At 24.8% G+C, this 21,081-nt stretch overlaps 1 protein-coding gene across 1 annotated transcript; it reads right to left on the reverse strand.

The window, feature by feature from the left end:
* Nucleotides 1-5,778: 5,778 nt before the first annotated feature.
* Nucleotides 5,779-20,838, reverse strand: LOC145849718 (cyclin-dependent kinase 9-like). The gene is made up of 11 exons (XM_082954750.1): nucleotides 20,746-20,838; nucleotides 19,518-19,599; nucleotides 18,591-18,697; nucleotides 16,658-16,757; nucleotides 15,234-15,364; nucleotides 13,282-13,370; nucleotides 12,963-13,048; nucleotides 10,417-10,550; nucleotides 9,987-10,080; nucleotides 8,034-8,168; nucleotides 5,779-6,904 (listed from the first exon to the last, which is right to left on the reverse strand). The coding sequence occupies exons 1-11, from the start codon at nucleotides 20,808-20,810 to the stop codon at nucleotides 6,782-6,784; spliced, it is 1,146 nt and encodes a 381-aa protein (XP_082810876.1). The 5' UTR covers nucleotides 20,811-20,838; the 3' UTR covers nucleotides 5,779-6,781.
* Nucleotides 20,839-21,081: the final 243 nt, after the last annotated feature.

Raw genomic sequence — 21,081 nt, forward strand, 5'->3', positions numbered from 1 at the left:
AATAATCGCAGTAATTACTAGAAGAATACTAATTTAAATTAAAATTATAAAAGAATAAGCGGTAAAACAACACTTTCAAAGAGTATTCATTAAAATAAAAGTCTAGTTGTAAATTTTTATTGAAAAACTTTATATCCTTTTGTGTTTTCAAAAGCATACTTTTAGCTAAAAAGTACCTCGCAGGCTGAATATTTTTGCTTTAAGGGCCGCATTTGGCCTGCGGACCGCAGTTTGCCGACCCCTGTTACAGTCTATATACTTAATAGAGTATAGAACTGGGCTTTCCATAGTGGGTCATAGTACCCTTTTATGGCTGTAAAGGGGGCGAAAGGGGGAAGATGAGTAGCAAAAAGGCCATTGGGGGGCAATGAGGCCATAATTGAAAACCCAGGTGAAGACAATTCTAATAACAACATACACAATAAACTACGCGTCATTTCCTTAAAATTTATTTGAAAAAGAAGTGCATAGAAGTTTTATATTTAGTTTTCATAATAAATCAAACTACTGCTATGTTTACTATTCACTTTATTTGGTCAACATCTAATGGTTTTTAATAATTTTACTTAACTAACATGCAACTAACAGAAACATAAAAACTCAAAATATTAAATAAAACTTACTAAACAGCAAGCAATGTCTACTAAATATAATTTAATACAATTAAAAATTAAAATTATCTTTTTGTATACAAACAAGCAACACTAAATTATAAATATTAAACATAACTAACATATTGTTTATAAAACACTTCTACTACAATTCTTAAATATAAATCCTAATTTAAACTTATTAAAAAAATTCCCTAAAAGGTTTACAAAACTTCATTGCAAAATATCTGCAAACAGTTTGAAAAGTTTAAGTAGTGTTTAATTCTTTAAAATGATTTAGTCTTTTTAGTAAAATCTTCTAGTAAAACATGGCCTGCTAAGACCTTTTTATTTTGTGAACCTGTTACTTGTAGAATACTGCCGAAACTTAAGTTAAACTAGGAATTAGTTATTAACTCCAACAACATGCTGTTTACAAAGTTATATACGTTTCTTAAATAGACATTAAACTTTTAGTTCTTATGAGTTTCGGCGAATATTTTTTGAATATTAATATAACCTCGTAATGAGTTGGCATACAACTTCTAGTATTTTGGAGAATTTAGTGTGAAACAACTTGCTTGAAACAAACAAATTTTAATTTAGATTGGATATAGTTTAGTATAAGAATTTAAGTTTTTATTATAAATTTTGTAAACTGTTAAATGCCAGTTTTTCCGGTAAAAATATTCTGATTATGAAACTTTTTCAATTAATATCAATTAAAAACGCACTTTTAAATTATTTAATTGCTACGTCACTACAAGCTTTAGATGTATGTAGTTTTGTAAAGTCTTGATTTTTGCGCAATAAGTTTGCAAGAACCAACTATTGATTCAATAAGTTCAAGATTCAAGTCAATAAATTTCAACAAATTAAGTTCAGAAACTGTAATCTAAAGACAAATTTTAACTGTACAATAGAAATGTCTATTTAATTGCAAGAAGCTTAGATAAAAGTTCTAAAACAAAAACTTTAGTTTGTATTGTATATTGTTCATTATAAATTGTACTTCCCTAAATTTAGCAACTCTACAAAATTACCAAAAGTATAAATTAAGACAAAATTTACAATACTTACTTGTCTTATTTTAACTACCTGTATTTTAGTAAATAAAAAAGAAATCTTGAAAGATATTTTAAAACCTACGAAAGAGTATTGTTTTTCTCATCGATCTTATTACAGCAGAAGTTGGCAAACTGCATGCCCTCACAGCCATAATCTGCGGTTTTTTTTCTTGCGGAAAACTTGCGAGCGACTTACATAAAACTCTTGACTCTTATAAAATACTCTTTGGGACTTATAAAAGGCTGCTGACTCCTGGCTTACATAAAGTATTCTTACTACTCTTAAACTTGTTATATTTTTTTATACATCGAACTTATCTAACACAAACACAATTTTGATCTGATTGTTTTTTTTATTTACTCTACTTACTGTATTTATTATTCGTTAACAAAAGCAAACTTTTACTCTTCACAAAAACTATAAAACTTAAGAAAATGTAACACACACTAAAAAAAAGCTACTCATAAAATATTAAATGATCTAAAAATTTACTTTATAATTAAAATATTTGTCCAATACCAGTTCCTTAATTTAAGAATCTAATGTAACAAAAATAGTTTAGCTAGGCAAACAAAACCATGTTTTGTAAATATACTAAGCGTTTTCTGTTTAATAAACTTCATTTGTTCGCATAAAAAAGTTAGAATAAAGGTTTTAATTTCGTTGAGGTTCATCAAAAGTTCTGTTTTAAAACTTATTAAATCACACTATTGCTTTTTTTTGGGAAGTTTTTTAAAGCTTTCTCTTCCAGAAGCATGTAGTTACAAAAATAAAGAGACTTTGAATAAAATATTACTAAAACAGTTGTTACACTGGCTAGCAATGAGCACGTATTATTCTGAAAATAAAATTCTTGTTTAGGGTGCTTGGTAAATTTTAAACTGGTGAACGCCAGTTACAAACAGTTATAGCAAAATGATACTGGTTTCTATGATTTATGAAAACTTCCTTATTTTTATTTTTAGTTGGTTAAATATTTTCTTTTCCATAACAATCGTTACGTCACTACAAACTTCAAATTTTTTCATAAATTTTTGCTGAATAAAGTTGTGTACATATTTTGCGTTATTAATTTGAAAAACATTTTGTTGGATTCGATTAATGACCAGCAAAATAATTTCAAAACTTTGTATAAAAAGATAACTAGAACTACAAAATAGATTTTTTTGTATAAGATTGCACTTGTACTGTTTAATATCGAACTTAACATAGTTCTATTTAACACAAGTATGAATTTGTCTAAAGAATTCGGTTGAAATTACTTAAAGACTTATTTGTTTAAAAAAAGATTTTTTGTATTATAGAACTGTATTGATTCAGTTTTTTGCTACAGATAACAAAAAACAGAAAAAACAAGAAATAGTTTTATTACAATATACAAAGTATGTGAGAAAAATTTCTTTTAAAAATTCAATATAAATAATAAAAATTTAAAGCTAACATTTTTAATACATATCCAAGCGAAGAAAATTTTCTATGTTAAGCAAGTTAGTTTAGATTTATTAATTAAACTTATATTTTAGTTTATATAATCTTTTGCATTACTTCTCATTTTTTCACAGAGCTCCCAGGAACTGTGTTAACTTGTTTAAGAGAAGCATATGTCAGTTCAGTTCGATATGTTTAAAAAATATATACATACATCTTAAAAATTACAATGAATTTTAAGTCAAACTTTTTATTTACAATTAATATCAATCCTAAAACACTTTACTTTTCATTTATATAAAAAAAAAATTTTCATCATACTGTAAACGATAATAGCTTATTACTCATTAACTAATGTTTTTAAAACATATTCTTTAAAGGTACGTTGTATCGAAAAATACTTGTTCTTATCAAATCTGGTGTGAAAAGAATATCTCTGAAATCAAACTAGTTGTATACAATAACTACCGACAGACTAAAATGAAGACTGCTTATTATAGTTATAGCACTATTTGTATTTTAATAGTTGAGTAATATTGTGAATATAATAAAAATAAGAAGTTTAAATGCGTCTAGTGTGAATTAAAAAGTAAAAGTTACTCAAACATCTTTTTTAGGAGTTTGAATAATTTTCTTAGTTGTAGAGTAAGATGATACTGGTTTTCACCAGTTCAAAATGACAAATTAACAATAAAGGTCTGTCACTGACCAAAACTGCTTGTTATTTTATTCCAAATAGTATAATAAATTAACTTTAAAGTAACCCCTACGTCACTACAAACCTTGATTGGTTGAGATTTTTATGCAATTTTTTTAATGAAGTAAGTTGTGATTTTTGGATAGAAACCTGAGTAAATTAATTGTCAAGTTAAAACTATATAAATAAAAACAAAAAGTGTACTAGAGAAAGAACTTATGCAGTTCAGTTGTTAGTTTGTTAAAATTATTGTTTAAAAGTGTATAATATAGATTTCTTTACTTTACCAAAATAATAAACATATTTTAATGAATATTTTATAAAGGTTTTATTGTATGTTATAAATTTTATCGGCAAGAGTATGAATAGATTAAAAAATTATACTAATTGAACTATAATCAGTACGACAAATGATTCTAAGAATCACTATGTTTTACAAAAAAAAATATTAATCTTTACTTTAAACACGCTAACCCATGTTATCGACTACATTTAAGATGAATCTATGGTTCTCAATAAAATGCTTCAAATTTAATTTGTAAGTTTTTAGTTTGTGAGTTAAGACAATAACTTTCGATAGGAATAATATCATCTAAGGTAAATAATGTTTTAGGGCACAGCAAATATGTAATGTATACCAGTCATGACCAGTTCAAAAAAACAAAACCAGAACCTTAGATATTTTACCTACACTTCAAGCTTTATATATATTTTGTCCTGACTGTTTTTTCTACCTAAAAATAATCGTTACGTCACTTATGAGTTTAATAATTATTAAAAAAAAAACAATTTTATGCAGGGAAATTTGAAGTGATTTTGTAAGATATAGAATGAAATTTTAAATATAAATACTACTTGACTGTAGAAAGGTTTTTTGTTGCAAGTCTTTTCAATTTTAGAAAAATTTTTTGATTCATAGAAACTAGCTAAATATACAAACACGAGTGTTTAAAAGTTAACATGTTATAAGACCACTTATATAATCAGTTTAAAATGCAAAAACTATGAAACTTTAATTCTTGAAACCAGGTTTCAAAAGTATTATTTTTAGTTAAGTTCGCAACGATAGTTCTTGAGCAATATTTAGTTAGACTGTTAAAAATTACATAACTACTTTTGAAATTAGATACAAGGTTATTTCATAAAAACTTATAGACTTAAGACAATTTATAAAAAGTTAAGTTTGATTAAAACAATTTAAACTTAGCAACATTTATATCATTTAGTTTCTAATAACTAAAAAATAAAATAATGAGCACTAAACAATAACAAAAACACTTGTAGGATAGTTTTAATTTAGTAATTTTTAATAAAATTACAGCGTAGAGAACTTTAAATTTAAATGAAAAACTAAAATTTGTTTGTTGTTGATTTTGTTAAATAAAACAAAAGTCAAGTACAATACATTGGTTTATGTTTATAAATAAAATGTTATAGTTTTTTTGAACAAAATGACAAAAAATATGGCAGGCAACATAAATTTATTTAGCGTGAAAATTACGAGAATCAAAACTAGTAAAATAATAACAAGCTTTAGGAAATTTTTAAAACTATTTCCTAACTCATATACAGAAAAGTAGTTGAGTAAGATTATAACCACTTTTTGATAAACTTAAGATCTTATTATTTTCTTTTATTTAAATGGTGATGTTTTTTAAAAAAAGAAGAATTTAAAATTAATTTAATAAAATATCGAAAACTTGAAAAAAAATTAGTAATTAGTTTGTTTTTTTTTAATGCCACTGTTAATAGTAGATTATTTATAAAGTTAATGTATTCCAAACATGCTCTAAAAAGTTTCAAGTATTTTAATAAGAAATTTTCAAAACAAAAATGTTTATGAGATGTTTAAAAAACTAACATAAATTTTCATTAAAAAAAGCATCATAAGTAACTTTTGAGCAAACTGTATAAAACTTATAATTAAGACAAAAACTTTTTAACTAATTATTATTACAATAGTATCTTAAACTACTGATGTATTTAAAAGCAGAGTATTGACATAAGAAACTTTAAAGGCTTTTTTACCTACATTTGGAACTAAACAAAAAAAACGTTTAAATAAATCATAATATGAGAAAAACTTTCCAGGACTTTATAGTATAAAAAAGGAACTGTAAAACTAGTTGAAAAATAATTAATAAGTTTTTAGTGCATGGAAAATAATAGTAACTTATTTATTAAATACATTGAAAACTAAGCAGCATTAAAAACTTAAAGTAGACCAAATTTCAGAAACAATTACTGGTTATTGAAAAAGGATTTACAGCTGTAAGAAATTAATAAGAAAATAACAATTGTGACTAAAAGGGTCTTCAAATATTTGATCTTGCTTGTTTATATCTTTTGTTTAAAATTCAAAAAAAACTTATACTACAATTAATCTTAAAATATTGTATTACCTTACTATTAATCATAAAAGCAGTAAAAAATAAATTTACCTCAAACCTTAATTTTTGTCATAAAAAACTTGAATATATTTGTCTGATATTTAACTATATCAAATAATATATCATAACTAACCAATAAATGTACACAAAATGTACCGCACGAAAATTCAATACTTTATAACATATAAAGATACTAAATACTAAATTAGAAAACATTCGTCCTAAAAATCAGCTTCACTACCAATGAAAAAAAAAGCTTTAAAGTACAAATTACTCTTTCAAATCTAAAATTTGGTATCACTTAAAATAAACCCAAGTCAGTTTGAGCTCCAACAATGTATAAATAATATAAAACAAGAATATTAACTAATTAAACCTTTATCTAGCACATTCTCAAGATAAAAGATACCAAGTATTTGTACAGTAAATAATACAATAGATACTTTTATGAAAACTCATAACCACTCAAGTCAAACAAAAAAAAACTTGACCATCAAAAACGCATAAAAAAAAAGAACCTTTAGAAAAACAACTGCACAAAAATTCCTATATCAACACAATCACCAGTTTAACATTTGGGAAACCATGCAAGGCATTTTATGACACTTCTACCAAATTCTGTCCTGATATTTCATGCTGCTGTCTTCTTCTTTCTGTTTATTATTGTTTCTCTGGTGGTGGTGGTTGTTGTAAGGGTGGTGTCTGTTGTTGTGTTGGTGTTGTTTCGCCGCCTGAAATAAAATAAGTTATAATACTTAGATTAATAATAAATACTGGTTACCATGTGTAATAGTTAGCCAATTTCAAAAAAAATATTATATTGGTTGATCTGTTGTTGTTTTGGTGTTGTTTAACAGCCTAGAATAATTTATATACAAAAATGTTTAAAAAAATATGTTTTTAAAGAACTAAACACTAAGTATCATTTGTGATCGTAAGCTAGTTTGGAATAATTTAAAAAACCTGTTTTAAACCTGTTTTTATTCAAAAATCAATTACAATTAATGCCTAAGAAAACAAAACCCATATAAATTGGTTTACACAAACTAAAAGTACGAGAGAAAGTTAGAGCATTAAACAGATTAAGTGTTTCAATTTTGAAATGACAGGTAACTTTAAGAGAAGGAAATTGCTACACCAGTAAACTGTATTAAATTATATACTTATCAGCAATAATTTTTGCTTTAAATTGTTAGTGACGTCACAAAAAACTCTGGTGCTATGAATTTTTTGATCGAAAACATAATAATTTTAAGTATGAAACATTTTAAAGCTGATTCTTGCTCCTCTAATTTAATGACATTTTTGAAAGATCGTAAAAAGAAAGAAAGTGAACACTGAGTAGCATTTATGATACCAAACTAGTTTAGGTGTATTCCAAAAGTTGCTTTACACATTTATTTTGATAGTAGTTATAAATCAAAGGATTAATAAATTGTATAGTACTAAATAAATATTCAATAAAAACCTTTAATAAACACTAAGTGTAGCGTGAGTCAAAGTATTTTTATTTAAGGATTCTTTTTTGTATTTATTAACAGGTGATCTTCCTGTGTTGCTTGGCAGTGTGATTAAATGAAATACTTAAAACTAAATTTAGTGAGTAAAAAACTCCTGTAACGACAAACAACAAATTTCTTGGTGGTGTTATGAATTTATTTCAAGTTTTTGCTTTCAGATGATTTTTAAAACTTGATTATAAACGGCAGCCTAAGAAAAAATATAATATAAATATAAAATATATAAATAACAAAAAATTGAACCAGCTCAGTTGCTCTTGAACATATGAAGATGAAAGTACTAACATAAGATATTCAAAATATTAATAAAATAATTACTATAATTAAAATATTTTATAACCTTTTGTTTTTGATGATTCTGCTGCAGGTATTCGAAGTTGTGCTCCTTTAAAGTTTCCAAACATTTCAGTTTGTCTGAAGGAAGCGGTTCGGTCCACATAAAATCGTGGTTCAGTGCTTCGTCAGCGTCTAACCTCTGTTGAATTAAATATTGTTTTTAGTTTAACACAGATTAAAAGTTTGGTCTTTTAGAATTTAGAAAAAGAATTGCTATTTTTAGTTAATATTATTATAATAATTATAATAACTATTTTAATTATTAACGATTTGTATTAAAACAATTATTTTATTCTTATTTAGTTTAATACAGATTAAAAGTTTGGTCGACACAAAATCGTGGTTCAAGGCTTATATTTTAGTTTCAATTATATCCTTAACAAGTTTTAAATAATGTTTCATAACTTTATTTGAGTTTATTTTTGTTATAGAGGCTTAACTAACATAAAATCATGGGTAATTCACTCTCTGTAAATTTTATTAGTTGTATCTTATTAAGAACTAAAATTTTAGAAAATCAGGTTTCAGCTTTTGTCTAATCTTTATAGAATATATTTACAAACTTTAAATTTTAAGGGCATAAGGGGTAAATCACCTTTTTCACAATTTAATCTTATTTTATTAAGTTTTAACTTTGCTACAAGTTACTTTTATTGCTTTTTAAAACTTCAAAATAATTTTATATGAGATACAGCAGGTCGAAGTTGGAGACTACAATAGGTTCCTTATGTGAGGCGCAAATTAAAACTGTGAATAACTAGAAATCTATCTCCTCATTTTTTGAGAGAACTACCTCAACCTTTCAGGTAATGTTCCTTGCAATATTTGTAAAATTTGTTGTAACAAAAGTAAAAAAAAACTATGTCCTTAACTAAAATACTTAATTTTAAAATAAATATAAATATTTCAACTTATTTCTCTTAATTCTATAATATTATAGAGGCTTGGTCTATATAAAATCAAGGTACCTCTTTATAATTATATTTATTAACCTAAAAATTTAACTAAAATAATTATTTTTATAATCAATAAAAATATCTCAAGTTATTTGTGTTAACTTGGTGCTAAATAAAATCATTATGTAGGGCTTCGTGTGCGTCTAGTCTCTGTAGAATTTATTAAATAACTATTTTTTTAAATATCCATTTTGCATGACATCTCTGTCGGGGTTTTCAAGTTTTTGACTTGAATTTTCAAGTTTTTTTGTTTACCAAATGTTTAATATTTTATTGAATATTGTTTTATTAATGTTTAGGAGCTCTGCTAGTTGTCAGCTTTCTGGGCTGGACGCTGATATATAGTTAGATCACTATTACAAGTATTTAGTTGTTTAACTTAAATATAAACTGGTGATATCGAGTTATAAAATAAAGCTATTTGTCAGATTTAAACATTAAATGAGAGTATGGTAAACATTTTGTACATTATTTAAGATAATAATTGCTTCAAATTAATCATTACGTCACTATAAACTTCAGATGAAAAAATCACTAAAAATTTTGACTGAATTGTCTGGACTTTCTGTAACGTATTTACTCAAATGTTTTATATATTTTATAAAACAATAGCATTGTGTAAACGCGCATAGATTCTGTTCACTATATTTTATTGTAAACTAAAAGCATAAGTAACAACAACAATGTATATACAACATCACAGTAAACTCTTTAGCACAAAAATATTTTTTGAAAAACAAATAATCAATGAATTTCAAAGCAGTAAACATCATTTTGGTTATTTATAAAAGAAATTTAAAAAATTCACTTTTTGTTGAATATACTCAATCTACTACCTTTTTAGGGTCCAAATTAATACTTTCTGAATAAATTTTTGGTTTTTGTCTAAACATAAAACTTTATTGAAGAAAATGTACACAAAAGTTACAACATTGGGTATAAACTTGTACAAAACAGCTTTATTACTACTGTTACTTGTTTATAAATGCACAAAATATTACCTTTTTAGGATCCAGACACAGCAGTTTGTCTATCAAGTCCAAACCGTGCCTATCTCTTATCTTCTGCATCAGCCTCTGTTTCAGTATTCTTTTCCTTTTAAAAAATTATATAAATTTATTTGTATGAAAACTTGAAACATGTATAACAAAACTGATGATTTTGTAATACTAATTCAAGCTTTTCCTGTTAAAAGATATAAGCTAGTTTTATATAAATAATGTTTTTTAACGCGTTTTTGTTAAACTTTTTGAAACCTTTCGAGTCTTTATTTTTCTATTTGAACTTTATTCTAGTTTTATAAGTGCAAGTATAATAAAGAAAATCTAAAATGTAAGTTTTTATAATGCAGTTTTTTATCATTAACAACATAATATTGAAAATGTTGTAAATTTTTCAACAACAAATAAACGCTTTTAATAATTTATTAACCTGTTATGTTGTTTTTTATCATTAACAATATAATGTTGATAATGTGGTAATTTTTCAACACCAGGCCAAACTTCTGGGGTTATTGATCCGCATAAATTTGTTATAAGATCGAGTTGGTTCTTTTCTTCGTTTCCCTGTGAAAATACTAATACATTTAATTTGTTTAGTTTGTATAATTTAGAAAAGCTTTTTTACTATGTACACTGTAAATTAAACATCAAAATTTAAGTATAACATTTTCATAAGTTAATTTATCAGGGTTGCCATATGCTTTCGGCAAATTTCCTCCAGGTTTTCAAAAGTACACATTTTTGGGCTTATCTTTAGTTAAAAGTTAAGTTTAAGGTAAGAAACTTTGTTAAATAGTATAAAAACATTTAAAAGATGCTCTAAAGCTACTGTAAAAGTGTTTTTTTAATAAAAAAATGTTTGATGATGATAAAAAATATTAATTTTATATAACTTAGGGAAGCTTGTTCACTATGTACAATCAATTACTGGTATGTACATGTTGTCAAAAACTGAAATTGATTATATATGTATAAGTTAATTTACACAACTAAAGTAATTGGTACGAGTTGATAGCACATTAATGTCATCAAGTTAAAGAAGCATACCGGTAATGACCGGTTCAAACTCGCTAAAAAGATAAAAAAGAATTAGAGATAAATAATTATCTTAACAGGTGAATTGATTTATATATGTATTTACAACAATTATTGCTTGAAAATATTCGTGACGTCATTTAAAGCTTTCAATGTATGTGTTGAATTTTTCAATAAAAAACTTGTAAATTTTAAGTACATGAAACATTAAAATCATTACACTTCTTTCATCAAAATTTTAACTTTGAAAGAATATTTAATAAGCAAGCTTAAGCTTAAAAAGGTGCATAAACTTGGTCAATTTTTTATACGAAACAACACGTTGCAAAATTTGTTTCAATTTAAAAGTGTCTGATTAACTACAGTAGACTACCGCTTAAGTACGCAAATTGAACCCGACCAAAAATTGCGTACTTAGCACGGGTAGTGCGTACTTTTTGACGACATAGTTTAATATGAAATTTAGTTATTTGTTTTCTTTCTCACAACTAGCCACCAAATAATTAAGCCAAATAAACAAGTCTTTTTATTCTAAATAACATTTAATAAATATTTCTAATCTGAAAAATTTGTTAATAGATTTTAAAATGATTCGTTTTTTCTATAAAAAGTTTCTACATAATTAATAAATGTTTATTTACATTTATTGTAATTCTTTTTATTAGCTAAAAAGTGTTTGGATTTTGTTATTTGAAAGAAAAACGTTTCAGGACTGTTTTTGTAATAAAGTTTATATCAGTAGAAACATTTATAGTATAAGTGCACAATGATAAGATGCTCATTAATTTTTTTAACTTTAGTTTTATGTTGTTGTTGATTCTTTTTATATGTTTATTTTGACTTTATAAATTTGTAACTACTTTTTGTGGTTAACTAGTTTTATATTATGTCACAATAAAATTAGCATTTCTTTAGCAGATATTCTAAAATTTTTGAATAAAAAAAATTTATAAATTTAAGAAAAATCTAGAGAAATTTAGAATAATGGATGAAAAGCGTCAGAAAATGACTCTATGGAACAAGTCTAAGGATAAAGTTAAAGTTGCACCACCAAAGCCAACATATGTCACCCGTGATAATATGAGGGAACTTCTTAGGATTTTCAATACTGAAATGAAAATGGATTCTCGATTTTGTCTTTCTTGATAAGTGCGTACTTAAGGTGGGGTGCGTACCAAAAAAAGTGCGTACTTAAGCGGTAGTCTACTGTAATTAAATAGCGTAATGAAATAGATATATATTCTACTTATAAACAATGTGATATCTTTAATTACATAAGGTAAAAATGACAAAAAGGAAACACTTTGTTGCTTTTCATGAACAACTTAGAAAGTTAGATATCAACACACTTGTCAAAAATGACTTATATAAATAACCATTTGAATGTCATGGTTATTTTTACAATGTGTTGATTTCAAGCATCAAAATAAGTAAAATTGTTTATTTTCAAAGCAAAGAAAAAAAGAACTTATGATATAGATTACTTTTTATTGACCTTTTTGATTAAAAAATGTCTTTTCTAATAATATTAGTAGTGGACTTTAAGCTCCATCGTAAGGTTTGACTTTTAATTTTAAAAGAAAGATAATAAACAAAATTATTAGTAACACACTTTAACTTATAAAAACAAAACGGAATATATTTTATACTTGAAGAGAAACATTATAAAAGCGATTTTGGAAAACCCTTGGTAGATGTAAATTTTATTATTTAAAACATTTTTAAACAAATATAAGGCAAAATGTTATACACGTACTCCTATCAAAATTTATCTTAATATTTTTGTTCATTTATATAAGTATATTGGCTTTTTACAAAAGGTTTAAAAAATTATCATAATTTTTTTTTTCATATTCATTCTTAAATTAATATATAGTACTAGTACAAATTTAACAAAAAGGGCAAAATTTAAAAAAAAACAGTTAAATCAACTAAACAAACCTGCATTAAAGGAACTCTGGTCCACAATTCACACAAAATACATCCGGCACCCCAAATATCTATTGGTGGTCCGTAGTTTCTTTCTCCTAATAAAATAATTAAATGATTTAACACAAACAATAATTGCATAAAATAAGCAATAACTTTAGTATTTTTTATAACCTAGTAATAAATCAGTTATAGCATATAAATACAAACAAGATAAGTAGTTTTAAACAAAATGTACGTAAATTGAGTAAATTTTCTCACCTAATAAAAATAAACACGTCAGATACAAGCATTATTAAGCGTTAAATAAAACCATAATAAAAATTCTCACCAAGTAATAATTCAGGGGGTCTGTACCACAAAGTGACCACTCTGTTTGTATATCGGTTCGATTCTCCTTCCTTGTGAACTGTGAACGCTCTGCAATAAACATAAATGTCACAATTTAACATTATTTTTATACAGTGTTTGTGTATTCGTATGAATTACCATCTTTAGGCACTGTGTACTTAAGTAAAAAATGATTTATTAATAATAAACAATTTGTAAGTTATTAGAACATTAAATTTGATAGAATTTAGTTATATTTATAACACCTATGTTTTACTGGTTATATGTGTTAAATTAGTGAACTACTTTTTTTTAGAGTCTATATGCTTTATGTGTTATACTTAGGTGTTGGTAAAATAATATTGTTTTTGTATCTATAAATATTACAAGAAAAAAGTAACAGTTGTATACATTAACTAACTACAGGGACTAACTAATATTAATTCACACTAATTTAACAAAAAAAAATTAGACAACTAATTGAAAAAATTACAATAAACTGACAATATTTTTTTTACTCTTGGTAACTAGCTGTATATGATCCAACAGCTATTTTGCATCTATCATTAATAATTATTTTATATGGTTTAAAAAAGTTATAGGAGGCCATATTTTTTTTTGCTTATAGATACTTGTTTTCTTAAATAGAAAAGATGTATCTACTACTAAAAACGGTTAAGTCTGATTTGTCAAATTTGAGATGTTAATTGATATTTTAGATGCATTCACAAAATAATTACAATACAATAAATAAAACTACCTGGTAAGTATTCTCTTTAAACATACAGATTTTTCAGGTCATTATTGTTTAATCATTTTGTTTATATCAAAAAATAACATTTATGTATTTTTTGTAATTATTGTTAATTTATTACTTTTTGCTTTTTCGATAAGCGGCCGGCGTAAGTGGTTTTTTGAAGATTTCCGTATTTTTCTTTTTCACAGATTTGTAAAATCTAGCATAAAAAGTTTAAGAAATATCAAAAAATTTATTCATTTATTTAAAATAGAATAATATATGTTTAATTGATTAAATAGTACATACAACATTAAATTTATGTTTTAAAAATATATCTATCAGTTTCCAATTATACTTTTTTAATAATTATACAGTTAAAAAGTGTCAAATTTTTTTATTGTTATTGGAGAAGAACTCCAAGTTTGTTTAATTTTTTTTTTGGTTTGTGAAGTTACTATAATAGATTTAGTACAAGCTACTATCTACTTAATTGTGAACTCTTAACATTGTTTAAATAAAATACAAAGATACATAAAAAAGGAATTGCACTCTTTTTTAGTATAGTAACTAATCTGAGTAAGCTGTTTTTTTTAAGTTTATAAAATGTACTGAGTGCAAAAAAAAATGAATAAATTTCTGTTTAAATACTTTAAAAATATAAATATAGCATAAAGAATAATAGAAACTAGCCTGTGATTCACAAAACATATCCAAAATTTCCTGAGCTTTGCAAAAAATTTCGATCAAGCCTGAGTTTTAATCAAAAATCATACTAGCCTGAGTTAGTTTGTATGGCAAAATTACTGACTATTAGATATTATTGAAAAAAGCCATTTTTATACATGGTACTTAGTTTAAGAAATACAAATTTTAGCGGTTTTAATTAAGTCACCAGTGAAAAAGAGACATTAAAATCAATTCAGATACTTACAACTTAAATTAAATCCAATTTTTGTGACACTATTATTATTCATATCTATAGCCTTCTTAAAAAGTAAACTTTATCAACCCAAAAGTCAGACAGATTTGTATACAGTTTTTTTTTAACCAAAAACTAAATACTAACCTAGCTTTCCAAACCTACCAATTAAAAGCAAATTTAAGTTTTTTTATAGCTATAACCTTTTAAAAATATGTATAGAGACATTAACAGCCCGAAATTTAAATAAACTTCTCAATATTATTTAAACAAAACAAAATTAACTAGTAATAACCTAGCTAATCCAAAATCAGCAAGTTTGAGTGTTCCGTCTTTTGTAATGAGGACATTGGCTGCTTTCATATCTCGATGTATCACTTTATTGCGATGCATGTAAAATAATCCTTCTAATAATTGGTACATAATCTGTTAAATTAATAAAATTTTAATTATATAATTTATTGTATGTACTATTATAAAATGCATTTGGAAAAATTATTAAATAGATGGTAGAATCAAAGCAAATAATAGTTTTATTGTAACAAATACTAAATTGTTTGTATTACTAATTAGAATACATTCTAATAGTTGGTACATTATCTGCTTAATATAACAATACATTTATATTAAAATTATGTAATACATTTTTTACAGTTCATAAAAACAATTCTCCTAGTAGTTTTTATCTGTTTAATGTAATAAAATATATAAATTTATCTATATTATATGTTATACAAATTATTTATTTAGATGCATATAAAATAATCCATTTAATAGTTGGTACATTATCTGTTTATGTAACAAAATAAAGAAATATATGCTAGTTATTGCACATGTACCTATTAGCATTAGAATAATTATAATGAGAAATTTTGTTATATTACTTATTTCATGTTTATATTATATATAGTAGTAAACATTATTATATAATATGATACTATTTTCTACAGCTTTCTTTAAACTGAACTTGTTAAACTGAACTCAAGTATTTTACTCTAATAATTTCCAACAACAAAAATGTGCTAGCAATTAGAAGCCCTTTCCAAAACATTTAAATAAAACCAATGTGATTTCCTAAATTATCAGCATACTTACTTTAAATATTTTTTTATTTAGTTTTAAACTGCTTAGTTTTTACTTATTTATGTTTTTTCTACAATATTTTCATAAACTAAAGCTTATCTCTGTCATTTTATAAACTGCTTGATGTACTTGAGTTTAAATTATTCATACGATTTATAATAAATCATTTTGAACACCAACTAATGCTTTCTTACGTTGGTTGCTAAAGGTTTTCTGAATTTATTTTAGGTTTATTAAAACTAGTTTTTTGTCCACTTTTTGTATAAAATTATACTTAAGTTAAAAAACTTGTCTTGAATAACAAAGAAACATAGAAAAGATAGTGTAAAGCTACTTTAAATGTTTTTTTTAATAGAATTTCAAATGATACAAAAACAAAATTATGTTTATGAATATGATAGATTCTTTGAATCTAATCAAAATTCATTAGTTTACATGTAAAAATAATTTAAACTCCAGCTTTTTTTACGTTTTAAGGGCACTTTTGTTTAAAATTCTTTTTTTTCAGTATTTATTTTTTTCAAATTTTTAAAGTTGTAGGCTTTTTCTTTTTTTTTTTTTGCCTAAATTTTCAAATACTAGGTCGAAATCCATGTTTTCTGCAACTCTTTACACATAATTTATAAACTAACAAACCTTTTTAATTTCTCCGAGTGAAAACTTAATAGTTTTATTGCTGAGAAGCCCTGCTAAATCGTGTTGACAAAATTCCAATACCAAAAAAATGCTTCCATTTCTGAAGAAAATATTATAATAAAAATTAAGTAACAAAAATTAAGATAATAAAATTCAACATTCTAATAACCAAAAGTTATATGTCACTAAAATTATTTTATGTAAAAATAAACTCAAAACATTTTCAATTACAACAAACTTATTTGTAATCATAAAATACATGTATACATACAAAAAGTAGTGAAATTTAAAAAATCAGAGGGTAATAAGCATAAATATTTACTACTTAGATATCCATAATTAAAAGCATAAAGTAAACAATTAAAGAAATAACAATAAAACAACAAGAAAAAACTTGAAATAAGGTCTAAAAAACTAAAAATTTCAATTTTTTGGTGTTATAAAATAAAGTATAAACTTTGCATTTTATAACAATAGTAAAAAGTAATATTTATTGTGGTTTGTACTGTAACATGATTTCAAATTGCCCTTGATAACTGTTCAAATTTTATAGAAAGTTGTGAGCTAAAATCCTTGTTCATCCAAGCGTTTAAGAGAAAGCTCGAAGGTCAGGTGTTATAATGATGCAAGTTAAGGGAGAGAATAAAGAGCAGATAAGAAATTCCTGTAGTAATGTTAAATAAAGTTAAGAACATTGCTATATAAACCAGCCACAGAGAATGGTGGGGCATTCTAGCCACAGCCTGCTGCAGTAAACATGTTGTTTCAAGGATAGACATTTATATTGTTTGATTGTGCAAAGTGTTTTGTTAACAATGCTTTCTTCTCATATTTAATCTTAGTTTCAAGCGCTTAATTCTCATTTTTATTTAAACATTCTTAAAGTATAATTACCATTTGATTTAATTGTTGTTTAAAAGTTTTGACCAGAATTAAAGTACTTTCTAAATTTGATGTTCTTTATATTTTTGTTAGTGTTTGCAATTGTTTTTTTATACAACATGTTTATTCATTGTCATGCCTAGTTTTATATAGAGTAGCCCAAGTATTGTTTAATAACAGCATTAAGCATAAGATTAGTTTGAATTTAATTACGGTTTTGAGTGAGGTTGTACACTACATTAGAACCCTGCAGTACTACAAAATTACTATGTACTAAATACTACCACTAAATTTCATCAAATAACTACTTTTTAGGTTTAGGCCAGGGTTTCCCAAACTTTTTTTCAAAAGGCCCCCTTTAAAAAAATTAAAATAGCTATGGCCCCTTTCAACAAGATTTCTCAAAAAACCACCATTAATACAGCCTATGACTTTTTTTTTGCTCTTCATCATCTATTCTAGAATACCTATTGTAAGTTTCTAATTATGACCTCATGCTCCCACTGTAGCCCTTGTACTGTTCATCGCTCCCCCTTTGTTGCTCACGGCCCCTTTGTTGCTCATGGCCCCCTAAAATTCTTATATGACTGCCAAGGGGGCCACTTGGCCCACTTTAACCCTGGTTTAAACAATAAGTTTTCTCAACAATTTTAGCAGAAGTCATTTTTTATACAACTGACACTTAATGTTAACCACAAAAATATACCTGTTAGTAGGTGCACATTAAACTGTTAGCACATTTTACAACTACAAACAATAAAAATTTATTGATAAGCAATAAAACACCATAAATGGACCTGTTTAATATATAGATCAAGAAGGTATAGAGCAAAATGCAAACACATTTACAATTATAAATATTAAAACAATTTATTGATAGTAAATAAAACTACATGAACTCACTTATTAAGGTTAGTAGGTGCAGATCAAAATGTAAACACAATTTATTGATAGTCAATAAAACAACATAAACATACTTATTAAGGTTAGTAAGTGCAGATCAAAATGTAAACACAATTTATTGATAGTCAACAAAACAACATGAACTCACTTATTAAGGTTAGTAGGTGTAGATCTGCAAACTTCAATCAAGTCCACCACATTTTCATGATGGAGAGCTTGCAAGATTTTTATCTCCCTCAGAGCAGTAATTGGAAACTGTTGTCAAAAAAATCATTAAAACATGTAACTGTGTTTATTGATACTGAAATCTTTATAATTTAATTGTTCTCAGAGAAAGTTGCAATCTTGAAAAGTATCAAATTGATAAGATATAAAACAAATTGTTTGTGTTTGCGTGATTACTAGTTTGAAATTATTATAACACAAACTTACTTGTCAAACATAATCATTAAAAAAAAAGTTTCAGGAAAACTATGTTTAGTCACAAAAATTATTTAATTGATTACATAATTTACAGTCAATACTGTTAAAATCATTTTAAAAGAAATTTCTCTCTTAACATGATTATTAGAAACAGATAAAATAGATTTTTTTTTTAATAATTTGGATTCAATAACAAAACTAATACAATATGAACATACTTTTACATAAGCATTTTATCACTATTTAACTAAAGTTTCATTGAAACAAAGTTGAAACAGTTTTGACAAACTAGTAACTTTTACAAATTCAAATAATTTTTATTTATTATCATCAACTTTATTTTTCAATAGAGGTTTTTTACTGTAAATGCTTTAAACAATAAAAAGTCAAAACAATCTTGACTACTTTTTGTTACTTGTAAAACTAAACTTCATTACAACACACTTTTTTTTGCCTAACACTTATAATTAGTAGTTTTTAAATTTACTAATAGTAATACTGATAGTGATTTATATCATCACATGATACTGATGATCACAAAATACTTTAATCATTACAGCAATACTAACCCCTACCATTTGTAAAACTAATTTTTATCTGAGGTTTAAAAAAGTATATTCAGTTAAATTAATACATTTATAAAAGTCTTTACCCCTTCTTTTTCATTTTCCATGACAACTTTTTTCAACGCAACAAATTTTCCCGTTTCTTTGCTCTTTGCTTTAAACACTTCTCTGTTTATGTATAATAATACATATAATTTTTGTTTAATATATTGTTACTATTTTTTAATTAATCCTTCCTTCGCCTTGAACTATTCAAAACTTATATAAACTCAGGGTTGCCAAAGGTTTATAACAAAAAAATCTTCCAGGTTTTCAAGAATTATTTTTTTTGTTCATTTTTAGTATAATATCATATTTTAAGTTAAAATAAATTGTCTTAAGTAGTATAACAGCATTGAAAAAATACTGTAAATCTAATTAAAATGTGTTTAGAATTAAAATTAAAATAGAGTGTGATTTTTTTAATATAAACTTTTTGTACTTACCAAATTTCTATACTTTATATGTAAAAATTGTTTAAAATTTGATGTTTTTTCCGGTTTTTTACTTAAACTATTAAATTTCAGGTTTTTCCAGGATTTAAGACTTTTTGGCAACCCTATATACTACAGGGTTGCCACATAAGTTTTGAAAATTTTCTCCAGGTTCTTAAAATTTCCATCAGGATTTTAAAATTACACATTTTACGCTCTTTTTTTAGTTTAAAGTTAAGTTCTAGGCAAAAATTTATGTTAAACAGTATAACAACATCGAAAACATATCTAAAAGATTCTTAAAAAAAAATTAAATAAAAAAAATTTGATGAAGACACAAAAAAATTATCTATATAATTTCAGGATTCCAGGTTTTTTTGGAAAACCTGATGTAAGTTGTATAGTTTTTCATAAATTGACATAAAAATAAAATAAATAAAATGAAGAAAGAATTTAAAAATATGTTTTATTAATAAAGACTTAACTTTTTAAAGTGATTTAACACCCTTTAACTAACCTAAAAAATCTATGAAACAGTTTTTATGTAATACTTTTACAAAATAAATTTTTTTTTAAACATTGGTTGTTTAATTTTGAACATCATTAAGCTTTTATGAAAGTTGTTAAAGTGGTTTGAATAAACTAAAAAAACATTTATATTTCTGCTCTCTTATTGGTATAATTACAAAACACCAAATAATTGAAAAGTAAAACTTTTAACTTACCCAAAAGTACCAAACAAAATATAGTCACATTAAAACTGCAAATTATAAAAACATCTTAAATATGATATACAATAAGTGTTAAGAAACATTTGAAAAATAAAAGCTTTTTAATTAACCCAAATGTGCCTTGCCCAATCTTGTGGATTTTTTCATAACAATCCGCAGGTCTGCATCTCGGCATCTTGTTTGCTTACTTTATAATAACAGCTGTAGATAATTAATAAATTATATATTGTTAAGTTATAATGTAGTGTACAACCACACTAAAAACCATAAATAAATTATATCCTAACTATACTACTATAAAATAACACTTAGGTTTATACAAAACTAGGGATGATATTGAATGATCATATTGTTCAAGTACAATTGCAAACACTAAAAAATCTATAAAAAACATTAACATTAGAAATTAATTTAAATGGAATAAAATATTTTAAACATAAATCAAA

This window comes from Thalia democratica, chromosome 2, assembly GCF_965202585.1.
Source record: "Thalia democratica chromosome 2, ktThaDemo2.hap1.1, whole genome shotgun sequence".
NCBI lineage: Eukaryota > Metazoa > Chordata > Thaliacea > Salpida > Salpidae > Thalia > Thalia democratica.

What these genes read in the sequence shown, in the direction of transcription:
- LOC145849718 (XM_082954750.1), bottom strand. Translation starts at nt 20,810, where the DNA reads ATGCCGAGATGCAGACCTGCGGATTGTTATGAAAAAATCCACAAGATT. An exon ending in TGGAAAATGAAAAAGAAGGG is followed by an intron (nt 18,698 to 19,517) that starts GTAAAGACTTTT and finishes TTTTGACAACAG; the next exon opens with TTTCCAATTACTGCTCTGAG. An exon ending in CCAGAGTTCCTTTAATGCAG is followed by an intron (nt 10,551 to 12,962) that starts GTTTGTTTAGTT and finishes GTATTTTCACAG; the next exon opens with GGAAACGAAGAAAAGAACCA.